General features: G+C 58.9%; 9 protein-coding genes across 9 annotated transcripts; 2 read left to right on the top strand and 7 right to left on the bottom strand.

Annotated features, from left to right (window-relative positions):
• Positions 1 to 224: 224 nt before the first annotated feature.
• On the bottom strand, positions 225 to 3,110 carry SPRG_09769 (hypothetical protein; the record flags this gene model as incomplete). The annotated part of the gene is made up of 1 exon (XM_012348918.1): positions 225 to 3,110. One exon carries the CDS (start codon positions 3,108 to 3,110, stop codon positions 225 to 227), a length of 2,886 nt encoding a protein of 961 aa, XP_012204308.1.
• A 904-nt stretch (positions 3,111 to 4,014) lies between these two features.
• On the top strand, positions 4,015 to 5,653 carry SPRG_09768 (hypothetical protein; the record flags this gene model as incomplete). Its single annotated transcript, XM_012348917.1, has 2 exons — positions 4,015 to 4,457; positions 4,519 to 5,653. The coding sequence occupies 2 exons, from the start codon at positions 4,015 to 4,017 to the stop codon at positions 5,588 to 5,590; spliced, it is 1,515 nt and encodes a 504-aa protein (XP_012204307.1). The 3' UTR covers positions 5,591 to 5,653.
• A 471-nt stretch (positions 5,654 to 6,124) lies between these two features.
• On the bottom strand, positions 6,125 to 7,288 carry SPRG_09767 (hypothetical protein; the record flags this gene model as incomplete). The annotated part of the gene is made up of 1 exon (XM_012348916.1): positions 6,125 to 7,288. One exon carries the CDS (start codon positions 7,286 to 7,288, stop codon positions 6,125 to 6,127), a length of 1,164 nt encoding a protein of 387 aa, XP_012204306.1.
• A 653-nt stretch (positions 7,289 to 7,941) lies between these two features.
• SPRG_09766 (hypothetical protein) lies at positions 7,942 to 10,343 on the bottom strand. Its single transcript, XM_012348915.1, has 14 exons — positions 9,977 to 10,343; positions 9,757 to 9,916; positions 9,521 to 9,702; positions 9,396 to 9,469; positions 9,198 to 9,323; positions 8,976 to 9,137; positions 8,858 to 8,921; positions 8,728 to 8,811; positions 8,629 to 8,681; positions 8,530 to 8,583; positions 8,401 to 8,456; positions 8,304 to 8,354; positions 8,138 to 8,250; positions 7,942 to 8,091 (listed from the first exon to the last, which is right to left on the bottom strand). Exons 1-14 carry the CDS (start codon positions 10,314 to 10,316, stop codon positions 8,060 to 8,062), a joined length of 1,551 nt encoding a protein of 516 aa, XP_012204305.1. The 5' UTR covers positions 10,317 to 10,343; the 3' UTR covers positions 7,942 to 8,059.
• Positions 10,344 to 10,931: 588 nt separating this feature from the next.
• On the bottom strand, positions 10,932 to 12,867 carry SPRG_09765 (hypothetical protein). Its single transcript, XM_012348914.1, has one exon. It carries the CDS (start codon positions 12,820 to 12,822, stop codon positions 11,044 to 11,046), a length of 1,779 nt encoding a protein of 592 aa, XP_012204304.1. The 5' UTR covers positions 12,823 to 12,867; the 3' UTR covers positions 10,932 to 11,043.
• Positions 12,868 to 16,905: 4,038 nt separating this feature from the next.
• Positions 16,906 to 18,229, top strand: SPRG_09764 (alcohol dehydrogenase class-3). Its single transcript, XM_012348913.1, has 3 exons — positions 16,906 to 17,252; positions 17,308 to 17,410; positions 17,460 to 18,229. Exons 1-3 carry the CDS (start codon positions 16,948 to 16,950, stop codon positions 18,192 to 18,194), a joined length of 1,143 nt encoding a protein of 380 aa, XP_012204303.1. The 5' UTR covers positions 16,906 to 16,947; the 3' UTR covers positions 18,195 to 18,229.
• Positions 18,230 to 18,789: 560 nt separating this feature from the next.
• On the bottom strand, positions 18,790 to 19,146 carry SPRG_09763 (hypothetical protein; the record flags this gene model as incomplete). Its single annotated transcript, XM_012348912.1, has 2 exons — positions 18,790 to 18,948; positions 18,973 to 19,146. The coding sequence occupies 2 exons, from the start codon at positions 19,144 to 19,146 to the stop codon at positions 18,790 to 18,792; spliced, it is 333 nt and encodes a 110-aa protein (XP_012204302.1).
• Positions 19,147 to 20,375: 1,229 nt separating this feature from the next.
• On the bottom strand, positions 20,376 to 21,167 carry SPRG_09762 (hypothetical protein; the record flags this gene model as incomplete). Its single annotated transcript, XM_012348911.1, has 1 exon — positions 20,376 to 21,167. The coding sequence occupies one exon, from the start codon at positions 21,165 to 21,167 to the stop codon at positions 20,376 to 20,378; it is 792 nt and encodes a 263-aa protein (XP_012204301.1).
• A 661-nt stretch (positions 21,168 to 21,828) lies between these two features.
• Positions 21,829 to 27,005, bottom strand: SPRG_09761 (hypothetical protein). The gene is made up of 8 exons (XM_012348910.1): positions 26,130 to 27,005; positions 25,966 to 26,073; positions 24,653 to 25,918; positions 24,165 to 24,603; positions 23,208 to 24,111; positions 23,058 to 23,155; positions 22,887 to 23,010; positions 21,829 to 22,834 (listed from the first exon to the last, which is right to left on the bottom strand). Coding segments are annotated over exons 1-8 (3,774 nt in total). The 5' UTR covers positions 26,964 to 27,005; the 3' UTR covers positions 21,829 to 22,833.
• Between the last annotated feature and the right edge of the window lie 417 nt (positions 27,006 to 27,422).

Below are 27,422 nucleotides of genomic sequence, written 5' to 3'. Positions count from 1 at the left end.
CGTGGACGCCATCGACCACATACGACGCACATCCAGCCAACAGTACTGCGTCGACATCCACGGCAAGGCACACGGATCCATATGTCGCAAATCCGTGACCACTTCAGTCAAGAGACGCGATGGCGCGTACAATTGACGACGTGCGGCGCCGTCGCTCCACGTGATGACCGTGCTCGAGCCATTGTAGAGCTGGCTTAAATCGCCGAGACCAGGGTCGTCGAGCTTCAGCGACGTTTTTGCTCCAACGACGGCGTCAGAAGAAGCTGACGGTTGAAGGCATTGGCCAAGAAAGGCTGCATGCCCGAACTGTTGAAGCCGGCCCAGCCATAATCGTTGCTGAGACTCGTCAGCACCACGTTAAAGTACGCAATGTTACTTGAGAGCGTACCCACAACGTAGAGAAAGCCGACGAGGTGCCAGAATTGCTGGGACGCGCAGGCGGCCACCGCTTCGAGGCTCGTGCTGAGCGACGCTGGGGTGACGTTGGAGATGCGGTGCAGCGCCGGCATGGACCCAAACGCCGACGACACGATCGTTGTGAAGACGGTGAGATGCCGGCCCATGAACGGGACACTTGCTTCCACCACGTCCAACGGCAAGTGCGTCCATCGGTTGATATCAAACACACAGTTGACGCCGTCCGACGTCGTAAAGAAGAGACCGGCCATCGCCGACGCGGCGTAGTTCAGCGTCGGTGTTGTATCAACTCCAAAGGCGTGAACCGAGGCTTGCAGTAAGAGTGCGGGCGGTCGTTGAGCTGGCACAATACGACTCGGTCGATGCCAACGACAGTGCTTGTAGCCCACAGCGACCACATAGCCGACGAGCACGCCAAAGAGCTGAAGCAAGAGCAGCCAAAGAAGCTGATGGAGCGATCCAATGCGAACGCTCGCACTGCAGCACTCCAATTGCCAGTCCATGTTGAGCAAGTCGCAGCGGCGATGCACCGAGGCGACGACGGTCACTGGAAACCACACGTCGACGGCAAGGACCGTCCCATAGGTGACCACCGCGCTGACCATGGCGGCATGGTGGGTATAGCCCGACGTCAACGGATGCAGCACTTCGTACGCCATGTATGTAAGCCAAGATGCTTCGCTGGCGAGGATCGCGGACGTCAGCATCGTCCGAGGTTGCCACTGCAGTTGCCACACGTCGCTATGGACGACCATCGGAACGATCGGGGCCGTGGAAAGACACAGGAGCGCTGTCATCGCACGGACACTAAGGAGCGTCCGGTTGAGCCAGACGGACGACACGAGCCTCGAAAAGAGAAACCACGGGGTCGTGCCGGGACGCGGTCGGTGGCGGCACACCAAGAAGAGGCAGAGGCATCCAACGGCACCGAGGACTCCTGTCACGACACTGGAGGTGAACCAGAGGTATTTGCCCACATTGGTGTTGGTGCGACTCCCAATGCTCGGTGGTGGGAGGGGCGCATACGCGTACGAGACCAAGTGCAAGGTGCGAAGATCGCCCTCGAAGGCAATGGCTTCGCGCGCATTCTGGGCCCAGTCATAGAGGTTGATCCAGCCAAAGAAATCAAAGCGCTCGCCCAGAAGCAAGACTGTTTGCAGCGAGAGGGTCGAGCCGTTGAGGACAACTTGTACTTTGGCAAGCTGTACATCGTCCAGCGTCGGCCGATCAATGTGTCGTAAGAACGGCGCCAGCAGTTTGTACACGTCGGTGAGATGCGCCACGAGTCGCTCGCACGCTGCGACTTGGTGCGGCACTTGGGTGCAAATGTCGTTCATATGATGACCGTATAGCATGTGCACAGCAAACAGCGTATTCGTCGCCGAGAGCGGAAAGATAGCCGGGACTTGCGTCCCGCACGCGTCGTCAAAGCCAAAAGCCCTCAAGACAAACGGCATCGGCGCGCCGCTGCTGCACATGAGGTTGCCGCTCAGAAAGCGCAGCGACGGGTCTTGCCACTTGTACGGAACCGTCTCGGCGTGTAGTAGCGGCAATGACGCCAGGGCGTCGTACACGGTCGCATTGGTCGATATGAGATCGTAGAGCGTGGCGTCAAATGCGGCCACGGCGTCGGCGAGGCCCGGCGGCACGCGCAGCCAGCGGAGATCGATCGAATTGAGCGGACCCACGGACGAGGTAATGACCTCGTTGACCGCGTTGAGGGGCAGGCCCACGTCGTAGGCGACAAGAGCGTCCCTATCTTGCACGCCAAAATAGGTCGACGTGTTGACCACGAGGCTTTGGTTGGGCCAAATCGCATTCAAGTCGTTGCCAAGACTCTGGTACATGTACGAGGTGGTCCAGGACGCGCCACGGTGCAGCGCTCGGATCGAGGTGAGCGGTAGTTCGTATGTAACCCCAAGCGCGTTGGTGATGGCGACGTTCTCGTTGATGCCTAGCTGAACGCGATTGCCGTACTGCAGCTGAAAGCGGATGAGACCCCGCGCTTGCCAGTAAGTCATTTCGTTGTCGACGGGGAGCACCTCGTGGCGATGCAGTATTGCCTCGACCCAGGCCGCACCCTCCGCCGACGATGCTGCAATCGACGACGCAATCTTGGTCGAGAAGGCGCCGCCAGACGCTGTATTCCACGCGTCAACGTCAATATTGCGCAACACTGCTTCGAGGTACACGGCGCCATTGTCCAAGTCGGTGGCGACGCAGCGCTCCAGTCGACGCGGCGTGTGTGCGAGCACCCAGCGCCGCTGGAGGTCGACCCAGCAGTACGGTGTGATCATGAACGCGACGGCACTCGGTTCGAGGCGCCGTAACCCTGGGATCGCCACCGCAAGGTCCGTGAGCTCTTGGTAGAGCAAACGACGCGGGTAGGCAGGGCTGACACCTGTCGAGGCGCGTCGCCAAATCGACGCGCTGGATGCTAGTAGGTCGATCGGTACAGGGTTCGAACCTCCAGTAAGCGCACCGAGGTGCTTATTCAAGACGGCGCCAAGAAGACTTAGTGTGTTGGACGCGTCAAAATGCGGCCAGAAAAGACCATTCTCCATGTACGGCGCAAAGACGTCGAGGGCGTAGACGCTCAGACAGATGGAGAGCACGAGGTAGAGGCAGCCGGCGACCTCGCATACGTACTCGCGCGCCGCGGGTACCTGGCGCAATGGGCCTCTCTGGGGCATTTTGTTGCTGAAACCGACAAGCTGGTGCAGCAGTACCATCTTTTTAAGTTCAGGTTGACATTATTGGCAAGGCACGCTGGTTGGACGGGAGGCGTTGCGCATATACACCATGCCTCCTTCCGTCCCCTTTGGGAAAGGGTGAAACACACCTCGTTGCCCCTAACCCCCTGAACCCGGGGGTGTAATGAAGCATGCGATGGGCAGTAGAGCCCTTGACTCTCAAACATAGCTGGTCGTGACGCAATTCACTGCATTGGGATTGCTGTTTTATTGAGATTTCGAATGGTTGCATACGGCAGGGCATGAGCAATCGAGTGCGATCTCATACCGGTAACAGTAGCGGCAGCAGGCACGTGCGATGCCAAGCAGCATCATTGTCGGCCTTCAAGTACCCACGTGTCTCTTCTGCCTGTCTGCAAGAAGGACCCTGTATATGCACTAGACCAATACTACAACAGGTGCGAACTTCGCACTGGATTCTCTGATCGTTTTCATGTACCGCAGGCTCGTGAGAGTGATAGACGAAGCGCTTCAACATAACTACATCAGTCACTCGTGCGACGCTTCCAGCAGCAGCCAAGCTGGATAAATCCTACATGGAGTCCTTAGGCCAGAAACCACCGGAAGCGGGAGCCGAGGATGGCAACGAGCAAATCCATTTATGGATGCACTATATTGTCCTAGGAATGTCTCTATCTCGAATGGACGACGTCGTCGTCGTGACGTTGGCCGTATCGAATGCCATACTCTCAATGCAAGTGCAAACTCCACTGCAACTTCAACGTTGCTTGTACCCCGGTGTACCAATTACAAGGTTGAAAAAGTCAAGCTGTACCCCGGTGTCCTCTCGAAACGGCAGCCAATGGCCTTGCGGCAAAGCAACACTGGCACGGTAGCGGCGGCGATGAGCCAGTTTACGTACTTCTGCACGACGTGCGGCGTGACGGGCGAAGACAACTTTGACCGCAACGATGCGACGGGCGAGAGCATCTGCAACATCTGCGGCGCGCAGAACGCACAGCAGAGCCGCAACGAAGAGTACGACATGGAAGACGCGCTCGCGATGCGCGGCTCGCGCAAGATCCGGCAAAAGGCCAAGCGCAGCCGGCGCGGCAAAGCCGCCAAAGCCGCCAAGCCGCTCGTCACGCTCGAGTCGTGCCTGCATGTGTCGCAGACCATTCTGCATCTGCAGGCCGAAGCCCTCGCCGTCGCGCTCAACGACCAGGGGCTTGTCGCAACCGTCGAAGAGCTTTGGTTCCACTTTCTTGGCATGTGGAGTGCGCACGGCGCGCGGCCACTGCTCAACTGCTTCCTCTCCAAGGCAGGCCACGCCTCGGAAAAGCCAGCGTACGTCCTGTCTTTTATCAATCTCGCCTCGGGAATCCTCCTCATCATCATGGCATGCTAGCGATGCGCTGCTGCAAAGCGGGTACGAGACCCAATGGGACTATGGCAACGACGGCAAAGGCGCGAAAGAAACCGAGCTCTCACGCTTCTCGCTGCGGTCGCACTTGGGTCTTCTGTACCTCGCGGCGCGACTGCGGCACCTCGGCGTGCTCACGAGCGACCTCTACGTGCTCGTACGCGACGGGCGGCTCCCGTACGGCAACGTGCTGAGCTTGCTGCCGGATACGATGACCGCCCCCGTCGACGCGCTGCACTTGTACTTCAACACGAATTTGCCGTACCTGGCCGTGACGGCCTCGACGATCACGGCCGAAGCCAACTATTTGCACTACCACCTCGATCTCGACTTGCCGCCACTCAACATGCCGCTGGCGTTTCGCACCTGCGCGGCCGCGTTGCAGTTGCCACACGGCGCGGTCGAGGCCTTTTACAGGCTGCACACGGTCTTGCCGCCCGAGACGATGGCCGCCGAAGGCAACGGCACCAAGCTCTGGCTGCTGCCGTCCGAAGTTGACTTTGTCGCGCGCGTCCTCGTCGCTCTCAAGCTCTGCCCGTCCTGGCACCTCTTGGTCTACACGTCCAATACCGACAAGGACGAAGCCTTTTCGCTCATGCACCCGCTGGACGCGCGGACGCCGCGCCTGAAGCGCAAGCACCTGCACGCATTCGTCGCTGCCACCGATGACGCGCGGCATGGCCAGTGGAGCCGCGTCACCGTGCCGTCGCACCTAGACGACCACATTGAAACGCTGCAGCAGCTTGCCGCCGCCGACGAGGCGGTCGAGACGCTTGTCAAGCCGGCGCCTGTCGTCGCCTTTGCACCCCTGCACAGCGCGACGGGTGCGCCAATCGACGCCGTGCCTGCGACGCCAGACGACGCGCCGTTCTACCCATACTATCGGTACCCACGTGAAGTCCGCTTGCAGCACGTCGATGGCGCGACCGAGCACGTGGTGTCGATCTTGGCCGAGTACATGGACATGCCACGCCTCGTGGTCTTTGAAGCCGTCGCGACACTCGAGAAACTCTACTTGCCGCTCACCGACGTGGTTCCGCCGACCGTATTTCGGTAAACGCGGTCGACAGCTCGAAATCTTTATATACGGCTAAGAGCGTCCATTCTAGAGCTCTGTCCCTCTCCCTTCTATCGAAACATTATACAGGCAGCCTCGCGGCAGGAAAGAAAGGGGCGTGCATGCAGTCCAATTGCAGTGCATGTTGGAACCAATTGCACGTCCTTCGCGCCGTGCTGTGTGGTCCGGCAGGCCTCGGGATAGGTGAGGGCTCGGGCTATGTGATTGGCGCTCCCCGCGTCCCATAGTTAGGTGGATGGATAGACCTATTTCAAACCGCCGTGATCCCAATGCAATTAGGAGTGTGCCCTACGGTGCTTCATACCTCTTCCGACTCGGCCTCGGCCGCGACGTACTACCAAGCGGACACATCACTTTCGGTGGTTGCTTGGCACGTGCTAAATGCAGTTTCCGTGGCGGGCTTTGCATTTGGATCCGGACACACCACACGAAGCGACTCGGGTTCTTGAAGAGCGGGCACCCATAACCAACCAACTGGATTGAAGCATGCGATTACACATGCAATATAATACGTTAGCTCAACGCGGCGTGGGCCATGTCCAAGTACACATTTGGGTGCGAAATCGTGGCCACCGGCCGCTTGGTCGTGGCTTCAAAATGCATGGCGCACGCTCGTCCATACTGGCCGCCTTTTGCCATCTCTGCGATCGCCGTCGCCGTCTCGAGCCCTACTGTCGGCCGGAGCTTGGCGACGAGAAATGCAGTTTCCCAGTGCTTGAACGGACACCCGTGGCACTGCCCCGCGCGCGGAGCTGGTCCGTTTTGAATCGTTGTGCAGTCGAACGGCGCATAGTCCTTGCGGCTGCCGACGAGACCATACCCGTGCTTGATGTTGTATGCGTACTTTTTCTCGAATTCGGCGGGCGTCGTCGGCGGGCAAAAGAGGGTTTTCCAAAACACATAGTTGTCGGCGTATGTAAAGCCCGCGCCTTTGAGGAAAAGCCGGAGCTGGTTGCGGCCGTCGTACTTGAGGTGACGCGTGTGCGTCAGCGTCGCATAGAGCGACGCCATGCACAGCGGCAGAGGCGCGGCGTCAACGTCGGCCGCACACGCGAGTCGCCGGCGACCGCCACGTACACCGAGTGTTTGACTCTGGCACGCATCGCGGATCGCGCTCTGCACACGCCCAATGAGGCTCGCAAACCGGTCGAGGTCCAGAAACGAGAGTGTTCGTATCGCGGTGGTGAGCTCGATTTCGAGTGCATTCGCTCGGTGCTGCGCCAAGAGCACCGCCATGTCGGGCGAGAGCGGCGAGATGCGGCAGTAGCCGCCGCGCAGCGTGCAATCGCGCTGCGCCACGAGCGATGGCACCTCGTAGAACGGCACACGCAACGCGCCATCGTTGTCGGTCGCATACGTGGTCGGCGATCGCGCCAAGAGGTACTGGACAAGCGTCGCCTTGGCCGATGGCGCCGCGTTCGAGTCGAGGTACCGACGCAAGCGCGCGCGGAAGAGCTTGGTCTCGGCGCGAAGCCACCACGCGTGGAAGAAGGCAGCGTCGCTGGACGCGGCCACCATGAGGCGGAGGCCATAGTACCCGACAACGTCGGCAGCGACCGGCTGCGCATCGTCGCTCGCATCGACAGCCACAAGCACGCGCAGGCGAGCGAGCGTCGCGTCGGCCAGCGCGTCGAGGCCGACTCGCGCCTGCGGCGGCGTTGGGTACACCAGGTCCATGCCCACCCTTGGGCATACTATCCGGAAACATAGTACGGATACGGGGCGGCAACGTGGCAGCACCACGTTACAGCATCGATTCACACTGCGCCATGCAGTGGACATGTCCCGTCGTCAACGGCAGTCACTTGGCTGGCCTTCTCGCATCGCGGCAGGCGTCTGGCCGCGAGCTCAGTGCGCTAGGCTCAGCTCGGACGCTAGTCCAGTTGAGAGCAGCCGTGGACCGTACACAGCGGCATGCTATCGCTTCAGAGCTCCGCTGCGATATTGCCACGCTCGACCTGCGCTTTGTCGTTCTCGTGGGGCTCTCGAGGACTCGTTCTTATAGCTGGTTTGTCTCGACGATGGGGACAGCCCATGCTCCAACCAGCGCAAGCCAGGACAAGACGACGTTCGTTGTGTGGTCGTTGATGGCTGGAGACGCAGATGGGAAAGGGCGACGAGCAGCAAGAGATATGACACTGGTCGTCCTGGAGCGATGCCTCAGCATCTCTCTCCATCGGTGCCTCCAGAGCCGCGCACCAACGCCTCTCACTTGATCGTATTCCTCGACGAAATGTCGTCATCCAGCGATTTAAATTGCAGCTTTCTCGTAGATGGCTCTACCCTCGCATTGTGTTGGTGCTTCAAGGGTCAACAAGCGAATCATCTTATTGGCCCTTGACACCTTGAACAGCCACGAGAACCAGAGTAGTCTGGTTCAAAGATATTTCCACGGCGTGTTTCTAGTCTTTCACGCGGTGTGGCACCGTCCAAGTTCAGTGCGCTGGCTTACGAGGCGCCGGCGCCCGCTTGACCGAGGCCTACTCAACGCATTGAGCTTTGATTCGCTCGACTGAAAAAACGCACCGAGGACGTAGCTCATGCGACGAGCGCCGTCGACGCCATCGGCGTCACCAAGGCCACGCATAACGTTGCCAAACGTGTGCCAGTATTGCGCACTCTGCGGTTTGGCGTTGATACTACGGTCATATTCATTCCATGTATCAATCTTTCAAACGCAAGAAGGACATACCGCTCATTGAGCACGAGGTGCGCCAAGTCAAACTGCCCGCCACGCGTCGCCCTACACATAAAGAATGGTACCAAGGATACGAAGCACACGACGGTACGCATCGATGAGCAGCATGTCGTAGAGCTCTTGCTCGACCTTGGACCCGCCAAGCACCTAGCCCCACATCAATTCGAAAAACATGACAAATAGGAAAAATAGGAAAAATAGGAAACAAATGCATGCGTACGTGGGCTTGCGAGCGAACGCGCAAGAGACCAGTGACAGCGTCGCCAAACCGATGCTACAACCATCGTCATGCGACATGGCCGCATCTTGGAGAGACAACCTCGTTGTAGGCAGTGACCGCCGCAAACGCCGCTTGCGCAATGGCAGAGAACCCTAACCCCACCGCCATCATTTCCAAGTTGGACAACGAGGGATCTACCAGCTTCCGGGTAGCTAAACGTCGTCACGCTGCGCTCGAGCTTGGCCGCCACGGCCGCCACGTCCCATGCGTCATCTCCCAGACCTGTACGTTCCATAAATGCTTGTCAAAATATAAATGCCGATCGTACCTGACGTGGGTGGGGCCAGCTGCTTGCGGATCCCGTCGGGTGCCGATGCGTGCGACAACATGGTCTATCAAGACAATATTGTATCCATCGGCGGCATCCCACAAGACTATGCGTGTACATGCGCATGGAGCGTCGCGAGCGGCGTGAGCGGCACGTCGCTGTCGACAACGTGACGCCACTGCGTCATGAGCTCGGTCGCAATCGAGTCGGCAGGAAAGCCCGCAAGGACGAGGCGCCAGTAAATCTGCGTCGCATCGATCAAGACATTCGCCGACATACTCTAAGCATAAATCCATGTAGAATCCAAAACGACTCTCAGACTACGTGTCCATCGTCGCACCTCGCATGTCAAAATATCGTGGCGAAGCAGCTTGAGCACACGGTCGTAGCGGCCGGTTTCAATGAGAAATAGCGCAAAATGCGTCTGCAAGTGGGTCCGCAAGACCGCGTACGTCTCCCATTGGTCCTAAAACCATCCAATATCAATCAAATATCAAGTAAAAAATCACAAAAAACTCAAAAAGCATCGTCATCGTACCGCACTCTGCAGCAAAAGACTCGCGCCGTCTTGGTGCTTGCCTTGGACTTCGTACACATGCAGTAGCGCATGCACTAGGAGCCTAGCATGAGCCACCACATGGCGAAGAGGAAGCGTCGTCGTACACGCAACCGCGTCTTCTTCGTGCATGGACATGGCGCGGTCTGCGAGGCTGTGCGCGGCGCCGTGGTCGCCGTTCTCCGAGAGCGCGTAGGCTTGCATGGCCAGGAGGTGGCTGTAGCCCGGCATCGTCGCCGACCACTGCGGCAGCACGCGGGAGACCACATGCAGCATGTTGCTCTTGTCGCTAGTGCATAAACGCATCGCAAAACATGTCTATGACACACAAGACAATATGTACCCGAGGATCGCGTAGAGCTCGGTGGCACACTTGAGCGCGAGGAGGTCGGTCACGTCATGGCGCAAGATGGTCTCGTAGACTGCGACGGCGTTGCGGCACTCGCCCGCCACGAGGTACTCGAGTGCTTGAACGTGCCACTTTTCCAGCGTACTCGTCTCGACTAGTACAGGCCACGATGACGAGGGCGAGAAGGACAAGAAGCGCGTCGTCAGAAGCGTACCGCGGGCGGCAATGGCCTTGGCCGTCGCGGCGCGCGTCGACGCTTGGACGCTGTCGGCAAGCGCATGCGGCGAGAGGCACTGGCTCGCGCCAATCAGCACGTGGCCCATGAGAAAGTCCGCGTCCTTCTCGATGATCGCGGCCAGCGAGTGCTGCGGGTGCATGGTCTGCGAGACGTACCCAAGCAGCGCGAGGTGGTACTCGCTCGAGCCAAAGGGCCGCGATGATGGCGCAGCCGCCGGCGACACCTCTTCGTCGCCAAAGAGACGGCCAAGGAACGAGAGCGGGCGGCGGCCCGAGGCAAGCACCGGCTTCCGCAGCGCGCGGGCAACCAACATCATGGCGAGATGGATTGGCGGATACCACCGAGAGGATTTTGAACCAATGGCCTTGCGCCAACGGGTGGTATTTCCACCAATCAGAAAGCTTTCAGAGGCGATGGCAATCTTCCCGCATCGACATCCAAGCAGCGCCTTGGTACATGTAGACGTGGTCTGCAAGATGGGAAAACAAGCAAGCTACGGTAGCACGAAAAGGGCACATCGCTCGGCTGCAACTCTGTGGTCTTGGTGGCGGCACCCGGTGCTACCACCGTCCTTTCTGTCAAGAACCAACACACCCAAGTCCTCCATCCACTCGGTAGCGTGCTACTAGAGGCTTGGTATTCGCTGTATGGTGTCCACGCAGCTCCAACCTTCGTTATCGAGTTCAAGCTAGCTCCGCGATGCTACAGTACGTCGGAACGTCATGGCATCGAAGTTGGCGCCTCGAAGAAGCGCCTTCAACAAGGTCCACCGAGGCTCAACAAATTGAGGTTGTGGTGTCGCCAAGCTGTGTCGCGACCCTCGTCGCACGAATCCACGCATGTCGTATCCACCTATTTCAAGTTCGTACCGGTATGTACTCGGCCTCCTCCACTACCGTAATAGCGCCTGCTTGAAGACAGACAAGTTGAAGTGTTTTTCATACTAAGGCTATATCTGCATTAAAATAGTTATATTAGCTACGACCGAGTCTATACACGACACTACGTTTACGTTCTTCCTCTTCTTCCGCTTCCTTCTTTGCTCATGTCAGCTGGATGTTGGACCATGCGTGCAGCGACGGATCCACGAGCTGCGTGTTGATACCGGTGAAGTCATCGAGCATTTGATCCCACGACGCGGTCGGCGGGTACTGCTGGATCGGCTCCATCGGGTCGTAGTGCGACGACGGCGGCGGGCCTGGCGTCGGTGGCCGGAACGAGTTGGCGTTCGTTGGTGTGTTCATGAGGACCGCATCGAGCGCGGACGGGCCGTTGTGGTCGTCAAAGATGCTGTCGGGCAGCCGCGGGCCGCCCGCGCGCATCGACAAGGGCGTCAGCGTCGGCGTCCGGCGCTTGTAGTCGTAGCCGGTCGGGCCACCGTACGTGGGCTGGAGCGGCGGCATCGCGTCACGGTGGTGGTACCGACCGCCGTCGTGCTTGTCGAGCTGTTGCCGGAAGCTGGCTTGGGGCGCCTTGGCGTACATGTGGCTCATAAACATGTTGGTGCTGCTGCTGCTGCTGTTGGAGAGATCGAGGTCGACCGGCTTGCCGTATGCAACGTTGTGCTGATTGTGCTTCATGCTATGGCTGTCCATAAACGGCGTGTCCCATGGACTCTGCGGCGGCGGGTGGTGCTCCACGTCCGGGCGGCGTGTGACCTTCTTGGCCGGCGGTGCACCATTGCTGCTGCTGTGGCCGTTGCCGTTGTGGCCGCTCTTGTTGTTGTTGCTAGCGTTGGCGTTCTGGGGGTTGTTGGTGTTGTTGTTGGTGTTGGTGTTGGTGTTGCTAGGGTTGGGGTTTGTGGCGGGCGGCGCGTCGGTCGCACTTGACTCGGGGGCGTTCGGGTTGCTCCATGAGAGGAGCTGGTCAAACATGCCTTCGCGAAGCTTTTGCATGGCCTGCTTCTTCTTCTTGGGCTCGGTCGTGTCGAGGCCATCGACTTGCTGCCCGACCGACATGGCAAACTTGAGAAAGTTGGAGACCCAGAACTGAATGACTGCGAGGCGGAGGTCGTGGAGCTCGAGAAAGCCGTCTTGACGCGCATTGTCCTTGCGCTGGAGCATGACGACCTCTTGGCGAAACGCGGATTCGGCGGCCGAGAACTCGATCTGGCGTGCTTGGTGCGACTCGGTGTCAAAGCAGATGCGAAAGCCGTTGTTAGACGTTTTCGGGACGCGGTATGTGCGCTTCCCGAGCGCATTCTTCTGAAACTTCTTCGAGAGGCGCATGGGCGAGCAGTTGAGGAGCTTGGCGAGCACGAGGCGCACCGGCGTGCCGTTCGCGAGCGGGAACGTACCATGGTCGAACTCGTCGACGATCATGTTGACAAACTTCTCTTCCTGCTTGGTCCACTTGCCGCTGCGCTGCGTCGGCTTGGACGACATGTCGACGGGCACGACCGCGATCTTGGCCACGTCGCCTTGGCAGTACGGACACGTGAGCATCGGCCAAATGCCCACGCAGCGCGAGTGAAAGGTGTGGCCGCACTCGGGCACGGTCAGAATCGGGTCCGGGTACTTGCACACGTCGCACGTGCGCTGGCTTTGCGGGCCGCCGGACAGCGGCGCCGACGTGGGCGCGGCAACGACGGGCTCGGCCGTGTACGGCGGCGACGCGGGCGCCTTGCGCTTGAGCGCGTACTGGTTGTTGGGATTGGTCGTGCTGGTGTTGCCGTTGCTGGTCATAGCGCCATGGTACGACGCCGCTTGTTGTTGCTGCATCTGCATGTGGAAGGACGAGACGCCGCCGTGGCTGTACATGGGCTCGAGGCTCATGCCATGGTGGTCATAGTGGTAGGGCTCGTGGGCCGGGTCGTGGGACATTGTCGCCGCCTTCACTTCTTCGTGTCGAGCAAGGGAAACACCAACTGGCCGAAGAACGGGAGCGCAGTAGCCAGCTGGCATGGCCATGATCTAAGAACCACATGGCTTAGGTTGCATTACTGCTGCGCGGCCCTGCCCCACATGGCAGTAGCTTGGAGGCTGATGCGATTCCGGCGCATTTTTAATCTCGTTGGACTTGATGTTTGTATGCGGATTTGATAGTGGCAAGGCTGGCCACCATGGGTCGTCTCGTGTGCCGCCACGTCTTAGGCTTCATCTTTGTATGTGTACTTCGAACTTCGAGAAGCCATCCACGCCGGGGATTACGCGTGCTGGACAGCGTGGGACGCTTCGCCGGGCGCCTCGAAGTTGACGTCGTCCTTCGAGTCGCATTAAAAAATCCGTACAAACACTGGAATGTCGTAGGTAATAGAATGCAAACGCCCAAATGCGGCGTTTCCAAGGGAGAAAGAAGGGCCAAATATTGGTCCAAATGGGTGGAACCAAACTTGGAGATTCGATTACACCAACCTGGGCGGCGACGTCGGCCTGGAACCTGCGCGGGCACCACTCTCAGAGAGAGCTGCTTGCCTCATTCTTGGGCCTTTGTCGGGCGCGCCAGGTACACTCGGTTTGATTTCTTCATGACGCGCAGCCGATTTCCTGTTGGCATCGACACCACGTGCAACTGCCTTTCTCTTCGGGGGGCATAGAAATCGCAAGTCGTCACGCGCCAACTTCGACCAGCTGGGCATCCACTTCAACGTTTCAAAAATTGAACCCGTTGACAGCTGCGCGCGTAGTGACTTGTGCTCGTGACGTCTGATCGCGACGAAGTCTTCGCCACGACTGGCTGCTGGTGTTCGCAGGCGGAGAAGGCAGTCAGTCAACGGCAACTGCGCCCACGACTCGGTCGCGTCGCCTAGCTCGCACACAATCAACATGTCGTCGAGCAATAGTAGACGAAGGTCCATCGAAGAGACAGAGTGTGTACCTGGTTCCTCGTGCAGGGGATGGATCTTGTGTGTATGTGCGGTCACGTGCAACGCGTGGAGGACGGTCGATGGAAGAGGCACTGTGGACATGTTGGCTCGGAAACAACGAGTGTAGTAGCCGCTTGCTCTCGACTTGGCAGTCAATGAAAGGAGACATGCTTGAACTCAAGTTTCCAAGGGGCGCCGCCCATCACGACCTTCAAGGAAGCAGGCGCTGTCGTCGAGACAAGCCGACGCAAGTATGCGATGTAGACGCTCAAAAAGTGAAGTCCGCGATCAAATGGGTGGCGGATCGACTTGGATCACAATGCACCCAATGATGAGCATGCGTTCATGAAGCAGAGAACGCAGCAATCTCCTCCGTCGTCATGGAAAAGAGGCGATCATATCACACACATTGATGTATGCGCTTCAAGGATCGATGAGCGCTTTCGAAGGCTGCAGTCATCCAATGACGGTACACTTGAAGCCGGCCGGAGCCAATCGGGGCGTGGGCCGCAGCAAATTGATCGCACCTGGCACCGTGGCTAGCGTACTGTTGTCCCGTGTAGAACCGATCGAGCAGGTTGAGGCGTGCGCGACGACACAGCGAATGGCTGTCGCATCATCATCATCCATTGTTTCGCTCCGATACGCTGCATCGCCGACAAACACTGCATCGTCGACTGTCCGAAATACACTGCATGCTCGACCGCTCAAGCGACATTCTGTTTGATGGACGACAGAAGCATACCGGGCGAAAGCACGAGTGCCGGACGACCTATGCTAGTGAGCTCCGATACGCACTACGGTACCGGTAGGGCCGCTTAATCCTGGTAGGAACGTTTACGTGGTGTACCAGCATCCCAGGGGATTAATTCGGCGTGTCGTGTCTCAATCCGGCCAACCCATTGGCTATAATTCCAGATTTGTTGGCCAATGAAACGCAGTTTCATTGGTCTCAGCCAATCGCATCGCGCAGAACATGTCCTGTGAGGTGCGATTTGGTAGTCCCTGTTAAGTGCTGTCACATGATGGACATTATACTTGATTTTGTAAACCTTAAGTACGACGCACTTATACGGGGTACATTTTTAAGTGCGTCGAAGCCGCACCTAATAGAGCATTTGAGCGCGTCTCGATTTCGAGACAGCGGAAGCGCGCGGAGACGATCGTCATGGCAAGGACGCCCTCTAGTACCATACCATGGGGCTTCATGGGAAGCAGGTGAAGCCACGGACGGTGTACGAGGCGGATCTCTTCCAGGCGCGGCAAGCGCAGAAGAAGCAAGAGACCCGAAGGATGGCAAGATTCGCGAAGCGTGAGCAATCCGCCGCAGCGACCTTATCGACGGAGGCCAACTCGACTCATGACGAAGGCGTCAAAGATGCTCTGGAAGTGCCAGGTGACCCAGATGACCCAGGTGCGATGCCACATTGAAGACTGCAACAAGCGACAACGGCGCGTTGGCCCGGAAAAGTCTGCGCACCGCAGCGCAGCGAAGGTCGCGCGTTGACTTTTGTCTAGGCCAACGCGCCATCGTCGCAAATACCGGTAAACAATGCTTCGCATTCAAAAGATCAACTGTGGCACGTGGGCCCTGACGCCAACGAGCCTTGCGGGCCTTGACAGCTTCCATCGCCAGCAGCAGCGCCGCCTTCTAGGTATCTCTCACCCGAACACGCTCGGCGACGTCGCGCTCTACAAGCGCTGCCATAGCGTCCCACTGAGCGCGATTGTTGCCCGCCAGCACTGGCGCCTGCTGGGCCACGTGCTGCGCCTGAAGGAAGACGTCCCTGTCAGCATTGCCGCCGCCCGCTTCTTTGCCACTCCCGATGCATCCCGTTTTTTAGGCCGCACCAAGATCGCGTTGCCCATCGTCCTGCACCACGACCTCCAGTCGTAGACGCCGCCTCGGTCGCTGGCGTCTCTCGAGGACCTCAACCAGCTGCATAGCTTTGCCGCCGACGGCAAAGCCTGGAAGGCTTTTACACAGCGTGTCTTCATGGGCCTCACCCGCGGCCGCAAGCGCCCCCTGACGACCACAGAAGAGCAAGACGAGCCCCTGCGCCGCCGCCTGCGCAGCCACGGCCCGGTGAATGCATGAAGGAGAAGGAGATTGCTAGTCTCTACGTATGCAACCTCTTTGCAACAATGAAGATCCCGCGAAACACTTTCATGTTTATATTCAAAAGTTCCTACCAGCTCACCCCGCACGGGTCCTGTTTGCCCCCTAAAACTATTGCGACACGCCACATGTGTCGTAGTAATAATATTCCTGGGACTCCTAGCCTGTTATTTCGGGGATGGGGTGGTTGAGGCAGCAGAGTTGTTTCGTGAGGTCGGGGAGGGCGTTAGGGAAGAGGTACGAGGTCGGTGGGGTTGTTCTGGGGAAGAGGGAGAGTTAGCGGGGCTCCGTAAGCCCTCGGGGAAGGAGGGGAGGGTATTTGGCATGGGAGATCACTCCAGGTGTCGATGGGTTTTTAATGTCGAACTTCGAAACCGAAGTTTGCGAAAGGGGAGGTTGCAATGGAGCACCGACCAATCACAGGCTGCGTGCATACAGTCGCCCTGCCTCTATCGATGGTTTTGGGGGCGATTAAGAGTTCGTATTAAGAGTTCGTCGCGACTTCGGTGGGCGCTCGCGCATGATTGCGTCGGCGTGTCACGCGACCCGCCAACCTCGTAGACACGATCGCGACGTCGGCCAACACGATCGCGGCAGGTCTCTCTACTGCAGCTTCGGGGCTCTCGCACCGCCGACGCTTCGCAGTTTCAACGAGCCAGAAACGCGGTCCTGTCCACGCCGGCGCTGAGCATCCGGTAGCGGTCATCGCAACTGCCCTGTCGTAGCCACGAGCACGCGGCAAGGTCGATGGACTCGTCGTACCGGTACCGGTATGAACCTTCGCGGAGCTTCGGGCTTGACATGGTGGTGGATGCAACGTACCGGAAGCGGGCCAATCACGGCGCGGCAACGTTGCGATCTTCAAGCAAATCGTGTACGTACCCGACCCACCCCCTATGAAAACGAAACGACAGCATCTTTGTATATAGAGAAGAAGGGTCCCCATGAGAGGCGAGGGGGGGGCATCGTCTTGGAAAGAGAGGCGCAGGAGCGCATTTCCATTTTCATCCCGAGACCATCAAGATGGCGCAACCGATCACGTGCAAGGCCGCTGTGTGCTGGGGCGCGAAGCAGGACTTTGTCATTGAAGACGTCATTGTCGGCGCCCCGGCCGCGGGCGAGGTGCGCATCAAGATCACGGCCACCGGCGTCTGCCACACGGACGAGTACACGCGGTCGGGCGCGGATCCGGAGGGCATCTTCCCGTGCATCATGGGCCATGAAGGCGCCGGCATCGTCGAGAGCGTCGGCGAAGGCGTCACGTCGCTCCAGGTCGGCGACCACGTCATCCCGTGCTACACGCCGCAGTGCCGCAACTGCAAGTTTTGGTACCCGCAAAAAATTCCATGCGACGACGAGATGCTCATGCTCGCATGCTCGTAGCAAGTCGGACAAGACCAACTTGTGCTCGATCATTCGCTCGACGCAGGGCAGCGGCCTCATGCCCAACGGCACGTCGCGCTTCACGTGCAAGCGCAACGGCGAGGTAGACGTCTGCCTCGAGCAAGCAGCTCCTCATCGTCACATGGATGTAGACCATCTACCACTTTATGGGCACGTCGACGTTCTCCGAGTACACGGTGCTGCCCGAGATCTCGGTCGCCAAGATCGACAAGACGGCGGCGCTCGACAAGGTCTGCCTCCTCGGCTGCGGCATCACGACCGGGTACGGCGCGGCCCTCAACACGATGAAGGTCGAGAAGGACTCGACGGTCGCTGTCTTTGGCATGGGCGCGGTTGGCCTTGCCGTCATCATGGGCTGCAAGGCCGCGGGCGCGCGCCGCATCATTGCCGTCGACATCAACCCCAAGAAGTTTGACATTGCGCGTGAGTTTGGCGCGACCGAGTGCGTCAACCCGCGCGACTACACGCAGCCGATCCAGCAGGTGCTGACCGAGATGACGGTCGAAGATGGCTTTGGCGGCCTCGACTACACTTTCGAGTGCATTGGCCTCGCCGACACGATGCGCGCGGCCTTGGAGTGCTGCCACAAGGGCTGGGGCCAGAGCTGCGTCATTGGCGTGGCGGCCTCCGGCGTCGAGATTGTGACGCGCCCGTTCCAGCTCGTGACCGGTCGCCGCTGGGCTGGCTCGGCCTTTGGCGGCTTCAAGTCGCGCGACGGCGTCCCCGCGCTCGTCGACAAGTACCTCAAGCACGAGCTCAAGGTCGACGAGTTCATTACGCACCACTTTTCGCTCGCCGAGATCAACGAGGCGTTCCACGCCATGCACAGCGGCGACTGCATCCGCGCCATCATCCACTTTGAGTAAGCTGCTCGACTACAAACACGTCTGCATTGGATCAATGTCGTATCGCGTCGTAAATCTCGAGGGTGCAACTACCGGCGATGAGTATAGAGGGCATGAAGATGGTGGGCTGGAGGAGCAGTGGAAGCCCTTCGTCTACATATACCTGGAGTGGTATGACCGAGACATGAGCATGCATCGGGGCGGTCGTCGCTGATGTGCGTCCGAGCAAACCTACTGGAGAATGACGTTGCGGCGATCGTTCATCGTTTTTCATCACAGTGGCGAACCTACGGTTTGTATGTGATTTAAAACAGTGCACGGGAAGGTATGCAGCAGAGGGTCGCCGTCGGATCGACGAGCCGCCGCCGGAGTCGGACCCCTACCCCTGGCTTCGACCACCTTGCATGCATTGCGCTGGCACCCTGGCTGCCGAGCAAGTATGGCGGCAATAAGTGGGGAAAATGACACGTTGGTCTCTGGGCGGTGTTGTCGGCATGGACACGTCTTGATCACTTGCATCTTGGCATTGAAGGGATAGATAACACATGCATGAGCCCACATGGGCTCCAACACTACTTCCCGGGTCTATCCTTGCTCTTGGATCGGGAACTGCTACTCATGCGCTCGCTTCCTCGTCCTTGGTCTCGGCGCCGCTCTCGTCGACGGGCACGTCGGTCGTCTGGGCTTGGCGGTGCATCTTGGTCGGCGTGCTATCGTCGTCGTTGCTGGCACGCTTGCGCTTGTGGTCGTCGCTAGCCGGCGTCTCTTCGTCCGGCTTGGTCGTCCGCGCTTCGTCGACATCCTCGTCGAGCGCTTCCGGCTCCATGTTGCCGCCGTCGAGGAAGCCCATGCACGTGTCGAGCGCTTCCGTCAAGCTCGCGTCGCTACCCATGGTCGTCGCCATCTCCTGGGCCAAGGTCGCGGCTGCCTCGGCGCTAATGGTCGTGTCGTGGAGGTTCAAGGGGCTCGCCATGGTTGCTGCTGCTGCTGTCGTCTTCTTGGCTCGGAGGCAAGTTGGAAACTGAGGTGGTCAAGTTAGCCGCGCGCAACCTCATTTAATATCGCGCCGACGCTTGCATACAAGAATCCAGTCATTAAATGCAACGACGTGCTAACCCTACACCGTAGAACACAATTCGCGCGCGAAAAATGACCGTTTCATGGTATTAGGGTACACCCCCTACGCTTCGAAATTCCAGAGGAAAAAAATACGGGGGGGCCATACTTTTCAAATAGAAATGGTCGAAAGGAATGCGACGTGTGTATTTTATGACACGACGCCTCGGGTGGGTCGAAAACGGCGTGCGCGTGAGCGGGTCCGACGCGTGGTTTCGCGGAAGCACGGCCGCCCTCTACCTTGCTTGCGTCCTTCCATCTTCCACCATCCTCCTCCATCTACCTTGCTTGCGTCCTTCCATCTTCCACCATCCTCCTCCATCTTCCTCCATCTTCCTCGATGCTTCTCGCTCCATGCGTCCGCCATGCTTCCATGCTCCCTCTATGCCCATCTCCCGGAACCCTTCCATCTCCATCTCGACCCTAGCCCTATACATGCACATGTAACGAAGAAGAAGAAGCATGGTTCGTTGGCATGATGAGGCGCTCAGTCGGTTCAAGACGCGCGTCTCGGCGTCGGCCCGCGCAATCTCTTGGCGGAGCATGGCTTCGTGGAGCTGTCGGAGCTGTCGCTTGAGGCGCTGAAGCCGGCGGGCGGCCATCTCCTCGTCGTCTTCGTCGCTGCTGCTACTGTCATCGCTGCCGATGGGCTCGTCTTGCGCATGCAGCGCCGTGCGTCCGTCGGTCGTCGGCTCTGCCATGGCAATCGATAATCGATGCGACTGGAAGCTGGCGGGTTGAAGAATACCGCGTCGGCGGCTGGAACGGCTAGGGTTGCGGTTGCGAAACCGTTACTAACCGTTCGATTTGCGGCCGTTACGGCTTGGTCGACCATGTATTCTTAGCCCAAAACATCGAACGAAGAACGCATATTGCGCGCGCAATATCGCAATCGAAACGAGCCCGCTGCAAGGCGCAATATACAATATATCGACGCTCGTTCGTTCGAGGTAGCCCAAGATTATGGAGCCAAAGACGATTAGCATGGACACGCAAGGTCGAACGAGAAGGCTCTGCGTGTCATAAATGACAGAACGAAGAAGATGGATGATGAAGCATGAGCACATGGATGGAAGAAACGTAGACCTAAGCGGCTTGGGCATGTTGGGCACCACGCAAGATGGCCGTCTGGGACTTTAAGACGTACGTGTCGACTTGGGTGCGCGCAATTTCCTTGCGAAGCTGCTCCTTGAGGAGCTTGCGGCGCAGCTTCTTAATGGACCACGGCTTGCAGACTCGCTTGGAATCCCGCAGTGGTTCTGCCTCGGTAGACTGGCGTCGCTTTTGGAGCGTCGCACTGCTCGGTGGTGGTGCAGGGATCGCCGTCGGGCTCACAGCGCGCGTGATCTCGGGCTCTGCGGGTCGACTTGGGACCTTGCTCTTCCGCGACTCGGACGCCATTGTCGTCGCAAACGCGCTACTTGCCTTCTTGATTTTGGCGCCGGGGGCTTCGGCCGCAGTCTTGGCCTTATAGAACCCGTGCTTGTGCGGCGTCGGGCGAGCAGAGCTCGGGTTCTCGGTTGTCATCTCTTTGGCCTTGGGGTGCACGAGGGGTGGGCTAAAGAAGGACGGTCGCACGTCCCATCGATCACCAAGCGATTGGCGCGGTCGCTTCCCGGCCGCCGATGTCGCATGTACTACGTCGACCATCGGCGACGGCGTCCGAGGGGTCGTAGGTTGAAGTCGCGGGTTGATCATGCACGGCTCGTTCGCATGGTGCTCGTCGGGCTCGGCGCTTACACTCGGTCGATCATCGTCTTCCTCGTCGTCGTCATGCTCGTCTTCGCTTGGAGGGTCGACGACCATGGGGCGCTCCGGCGAGCTGGCGGCGCTGCTGCTGGCGCTACTGCTCCGACTGCTGCCGCTGCTAAAGCTCATGTGTGCGCGACTCGGCAAATTGGCAACTGAGCTCGTCGGCGTCGCGCGCGAAGCGCACCATACTTTGATTCATACAAGCCGCCGCCGATCCCTACCCCTACCCGTTTCATACGTACACTTGCGGTTTGTATAGCGATCTTGGCCGCAGGATTTTGTAACGGCCAACGAAACACTGTTTCGATCGAAGCCACAGTATTAATACTGTTTAACGAATATGCGTAGACAAAATGTAGACAAAATGAACACATTGACAGATATACCACCACCACACGTGTATGTCGTCTGTCGCGTTCAAGTCTATTTACAAGGTAGTAGAGCTATTGTAGCTAGATGGCAACGGTTGCCATCAACACCCTTTCCACCGCCAGTTGCTTCAAAATAATTGTAGGACCATAAAAAATCAAGTGCTGACATTGATAGTTTCGAGTTCTATATGTGGACGAGCGTAACTCGTCCACATGTAGAAGAACCGTCTCGACGAGGCTCTATGGCAGCGATTATGGAGATATGCATACCTAGGACTATACTAGAATACCGTGACGCTACTTCGTAGGGGTAGGGTTGCGCCACCCCAAGGACTCCTTGGGCTCTACAAGCCATCGCAATAGTCATCCAATCGGTCTACTGCGATGTAGTCTATGTCATCTAGTGTGTGGACCATACCTTATGTTATTTCGTCTAATTTGCAGTATTTCTACTTTGTGTTACTCGTCCGTCATGACCACGTCGTTCTGGACATCGACAAACAGTGGGAGACCGTAGCAGACCGCCGCGAGACCGTTGAGCGACGTCAGTTTGCACTCGCGTCGCGCCATCAGAAGCGCCGACGCCAACGACGCGTCGCCTCGAAACCAATCGTTCAAGAGCTTGAGACTGAGCCGGTCAATGTCACGGTCGGTCACGTCCCATAGCATGCCGACGACCGCGCGGCTATTGGCGGCCAAGTAGCTCAAAAGCATGCCTTCCGGGAGGTAGATCCCTTCTTGCTTGAGGCGACCGCTGCTGCAGCCCAAGAGAAGCGCGACGCTGGCTCTTGACCACCCCGATAGCACGTCCCGGTGCAGAAAGATCTCCCCCGAGCCGTGCCCCGAGTAGATAAACACATCACTCTCCTGGACATACGCGGCCATGCGACTTGCGGTATCGTCTTGGGGGCCAAAGACACCGGTCCACTGCCACGCACGCGCGGCTTGATCCAAGAACGGTCGGAGCACGTTCTCGGTCGCGACCAAGTCGCCCGACGGGTTGATCATGTACCGGACGCTGTGCTTGGAGACGGCGGATTCGACCGGCGACAAGATCGATCGCAGATTCGGCATGCGGCTCACGGCCACGTCGTTGCAAATGCTTAGGCCTTCCCACGGAAACGCATGGACCTTCTCATCGCAGACGAGGATCGTGGGGCCGGGTGGTTCAAGCGATGCGTGCACCGGGAATCGAACCGCCGCCAAGTTGAGACTCGGCACAATCGACCGAAGGCCCGCGAGGGCCACGTCCCGCGACAGCTTGTTTTGCTGCAGCGCGTACAGCACTGAGAGTAGCAGCTCGTCTTGGACAAGCGAGAGATTTGCGACTTGGGCACGCACCGAGGCCACGGCTGCGACGACAGCCTCCGGCACCACCACCGGCCGACTGAGAAAGAGACTGGCGAAATACCCGAGCTTGGTCTACTCCAAACCGTTTAGAAATAGGGTCCGATAACATCCACGGATCGAGTACCATGGCCTTCTCGAGCAGGAGGTGCAGTTGCTTGTCGAGATGGTTGCGCTGGTGCCACCACTGCTTCTTTTGGGTAGCTGACCACGCATGCGCTTCATCGGCGGTATGCCCCGACAACGTGTCACTAGGTCAGTCAATTGTATCGCCCTCCCACGTGAGAAAAGTTAGTACTTGGAGGCGGCAATGATCTTGTGTAGCCCGGAGAGAAAGCTCTCCATTGGAAATACGCTCTTGGGCAGCGCGACCGTAACAGGGACCGCGCCATTGCGCTACCAACATCGCTCGTCAGACGCCTCCTGTACGAAAGAAGAGTCGTGCTACCTGGAGTCGGTGCACCAAGAGCTCCTTGGACGACGTGAGTGAGAGACACACAATGTTCCAATTGGCCGGGATCTCGGACGACACGAACGCTGTCTGGAACGCGTCCGTCTGCATCTGGAAAAACTCGGGCGGCGACATGCTCTCTGGCTTGGGCTCCGTGCCCTTATTTTGTCGTGCTTGTCGACGCGGACGCCAGACGCTTGCAACAGCGTCATGTTCCAAAGCAGCTTGCGCTGCATGACGATGTCCGTGTGCTTGGCTGTCTCGATGAGCGCCAAGGTCAAGTCGCGACACACTACATGCAGTAAATGCGGACGGTAGCGCATGTGCACGGCATGGCACCACGCTTCCCGAAGCGCCTGGATGCTCTGGGAGAGGAGCTCGAGGCGCTTACCGTCGTCGTGCGTGAGCGCGCGATGGTAGACTGCGAGGCCGACGGCATGGAGACACCGCGCCTTCTCCACGTCGCACATGCTGAGCTTGAGCGCCTTTTGGAACGCCGTGATCGCGTCGTCGGGAAACGTTGACTTGGTCTTGTCGAAATAGTAGGCACAGACGGCGTTGGACGCGAGTTTGCGATAGCTGCGCCCGACAATGTTTATGAGCCGCTTCTGCGACTGGTAGTACGGAATGATGCGGTGCTTTGAGAGCTTGTACGCCTTCTGCGCCGGGCCATAGCAGCTCTGGACATGAAGCACATCGCCTTCAAAGAGGTCTTCGTTGCACGCTTGGGCCATCCACGCATCGTCCTCGCGCAGCGTCGCGTCATCCGTTGGTATCGGCAGCAGCTTGGTGAGCGCGGTTTGAGCCACCGTCAAGTTGTGTCGCTGGAGCTCGAGGCGCGCGCCCACGAGCGCGACGTGGCGCGTGCCCACGAGCCGCGGATGCAGACCAAATGCCAGCGCTTGGGCGCGGCGAAGGTAGACGAGCGATATCCATCACTCTTCGTTATAGGACCAACAACAACAAGATATACGTACTTGGCGGGCGACCCAAGCTTGGCATGCACGTCGCCGAGCGCCGAGAGTACGGTCAGCGCATCGTGCAGCACCCGCCACCCGTTGGCATCGAACGTTTGAAAGTACATTTTGCCAGGCGCGGCAAGTGGCGGCAGCAAAATCGTGTCAAGACCGAGGTACTGGACGTGCTGGAAGCAGAGGTGGAGCGCTGATTTGAGCGCGTCCGCCGCGTCCTCGTACAGCCCTTTGGCGCCATACGCCGACGCCAGCGCGATCTGTCGACAGCGGGCCGCCGTCAACGACGTCCCTTTGGATCCCTGGCGTGGCGACTCCTCGTCCAAAACCGACTGGAGCAGACGCAGCGCACCGTCCACGTCACCCGTGCTCTGCATCGCCGCAGCGTTTTCCCACGGCGCGCGCTCGGGTGTCAGTCGTCGCTACAACATAGACACCGTGGCCACATGTCACCGAATCAAGGGGCCGTACGTGAAGCGAGCTCCACCCGAGCACGTGGCAGGCGCCGAGCAGCGCGTCTCGATATAGGTTCTCTTCGTCGTTGTCGCTTTGAATCCCATGCGTGTACCCAGATATCGCACACTCGAGGTCCGGTCGAATCGCATCAAACGATACGGGACACTCGATTGACGCGTAGGTGGAGCTTAAAATGCGCTCGAGGCGCCAAATCGCGCGCCAGCCCGCCGCGATCGGCGTTGTCTCGCTGGCCACCGCGCGTAGCAGCGTATCCAGGGCAGCGAGCCACGGCGCCACGTCGCGATGGACGTAAAAGTCGGCGAGGGCTCGCGCCCGCTGGCGCAAGAGTGCGTCCAAACGCGTGGGTGCTACGAGCGCGTGGAGGTCGAGCGCGGCATGGAAGCGCTCGAGCGTGGCTTCACACGCCTCGCGGCGCAAGTGCCGGAGCCACTTGGTCGTTTGCTGAAGCAGTTGCTGGCATAACGGCGTCGACACCGCAGAGGACGCATGCAGCAGGCGCGTCATCGAGTCGACCATGGTGACGCGCGGTGCGTCAAAGAGCACGTGCAGGTACTTGTCGGCATGGCATGCGTCGACGCGCACGGCGAGCTCGAGCGACGCGATCGCCAAGTCGAGTTTGTGCATCTTGTGGTACGCGGCGCCGAGAACGGCGTGGAGCTTGTCGCTGTGCGGCGAGATAAGCACGCCGAGCTGCACGACGGCTTGGTACTGTTCTTGCTTGAACCACTGGATGGCGGCGGCGAGAGCGTCCGCGCACAGAGCGTTGAAGGCGGCCGCAGCATCGTCCGACACTGACGGCAGCAAGACGGCAGTGTAGAGAGCGATCGCGCGTTCCGTGTAGCGCAAAAGCGTCATGGGCGCATCGATGGAGGTACGCATGCACATGCGAAGGCAGTAGAGCTCTTCCTGCACGAGCCGGTCGCGGTCGCCGGCCGACGTACTGCCTTGTCGTAGCCGCGTCGTCCATTCGAGCAGACGTGGATAGGCCGCCGCGCTGTGGGACGCGAGACGCCGCTTGAGGCAGCGCAGGGCAATGGGCAGCATGGCCAGCGAGAGGTCGCTTCCGAGGCTCTCGAGTACACTATCGATCGAGGCGTCTTGCTTAAGGAGCGAAAGCAGTCCGTGCCAGCGCCCATCGGCAGGCACGAGGTTGAGACGGACATAGGCCAAGGTCGCTGCGACGCCCGGATGCGATGGCTCAACGACCACCCAGTGCTCGAGCCACTGGAGTAGAATCGGCCAGCTTATGGCTTCGTCCGCCTAAGACAGAGGCATGACGCGATGCGCCTGCAGAATGGATAGCATACCGTCGCTTGCTGGGCCAGCAGGGTGTGCCAGAGCGACACCATCTCTGCGTACAAGGGCGATGGCGACTGCTGCGCGTGCTTCTTGAAGAGCATGCCCGTGCGATGAAGCTACTCGATGTGGTAATTCATGCAAGGCAGGGCAAAGGAGATCGGAAGGATCGTACCTGCTGAAGAAACGTGGGCCATGGCCCGCCCGTGTACGCCAAGCAGCGAAGGCCGTGGGTCCGCAGATGCAAGACCGTGCCGGCATCGTTTGTTGATGCCTTCTCGAGGCTCGTCGCGCACTTCCAGAGAAGACGGTAGGCCATGTCCCACGTCGTCTTCGTCATGCGCGATGGCGCGAGGTCGTGGAGGACGAGGATTGCGACTTTGCCTTCATGGAGTTGCATCTGGAGGCAGACGACGAGGAGCTTCTCCATGAACGGTGGCAGCGTGGTTGGCAGGTCGTAGAACTTGCGCTGGAGCGCGATCCAGTCGAGGTCCTCGTTCGAGGTTGATGGCGATGCAAACTGGACGCTGGTCAAGACGAGTCGCAGATGGTAGTGCATGAGGAGGCGGCAATACTCGTGCAATCCACTCGGTAGCGGGAGCGCGGCCACGTCGAGGAGCTTCTTGGCGAGCTGCAAATGCATGTTCTCCCACGTAAACGGCTGCTTGAAGCTGACCTTGTCGCGGTTGAGGTTGATAACCAGGAGGCTCGCGAGCACGAGGAGCGAGAGGTCCTGCGACGCTTGTAGCGCGAGCTGGATGCCTTGCAGGCACAGGCTCGGCGACTTGTCAATGACCACGTTCTTGGCGCTGGGCGCGGGCGTGGCGAACGCATCCGACGTCTTGCGCTGGAGCAAGAGCGTCGACAGCTTGGCATGCTCAGGAAAGGTCTTGGGCTTGAGGAGCAAGAAGAGCTCCAGCGCATGCAGCCCATGCTTGGACGATGTCGAAGACGATGCATTTGCATGCGTCTTCTCCACGTGGCGCAATGTCTTGACGACAGCTTCCATGACCACGTCGACGGCCGGCCTCTTCCGTGGCCCCGCGGCAAACTTGGAAATGATTCAAATATTGTCCGGATAATGTGATTCAAATGGACTTCGAGGCGCACCGTATACCTTGTGTATTGTATACCGTAATTCGTAGTTCGAAGTGACTGCCCCGCTGATCCGGATACGCCTGGCGTTGCTGTACAGGGTCAGATTTATGCTGAATTCGTATCGCGAGGAGCCGTACCGCTAACGGGGCCTGGCCACGCGACCGACCGCAAGGCATCATCTTCGATTGTGCCTTGAGCTGTATATAGAGCTACGACGTAAGGTGCTACTCTTAGCTAGGGCGGTCCTATGGAGGACGCTCCATCTTGTCGAAAGTGGCGTCTGCATACAAAATCCAAGTGTTTTGCCAGTTCAGCAAAAAACCGCTCCTTTCGAAAATTCGATCTTTTGGCCAATGGCATCGACGCATTC

This window comes from Saprolegnia parasitica (genome assembly GCF_000151545.1).
Source record: "Saprolegnia parasitica CBS 223.65 unplaced genomic scaffold supercont2.48, whole genome shotgun sequence".
Lineage (NCBI taxonomy): Eukaryota > Oomycota > Saprolegniomycetes > Saprolegniales > Saprolegniaceae > Saprolegnia > Saprolegnia parasitica.
This window is presented reverse-complemented; position numbering and strand designations above follow the sequence as displayed.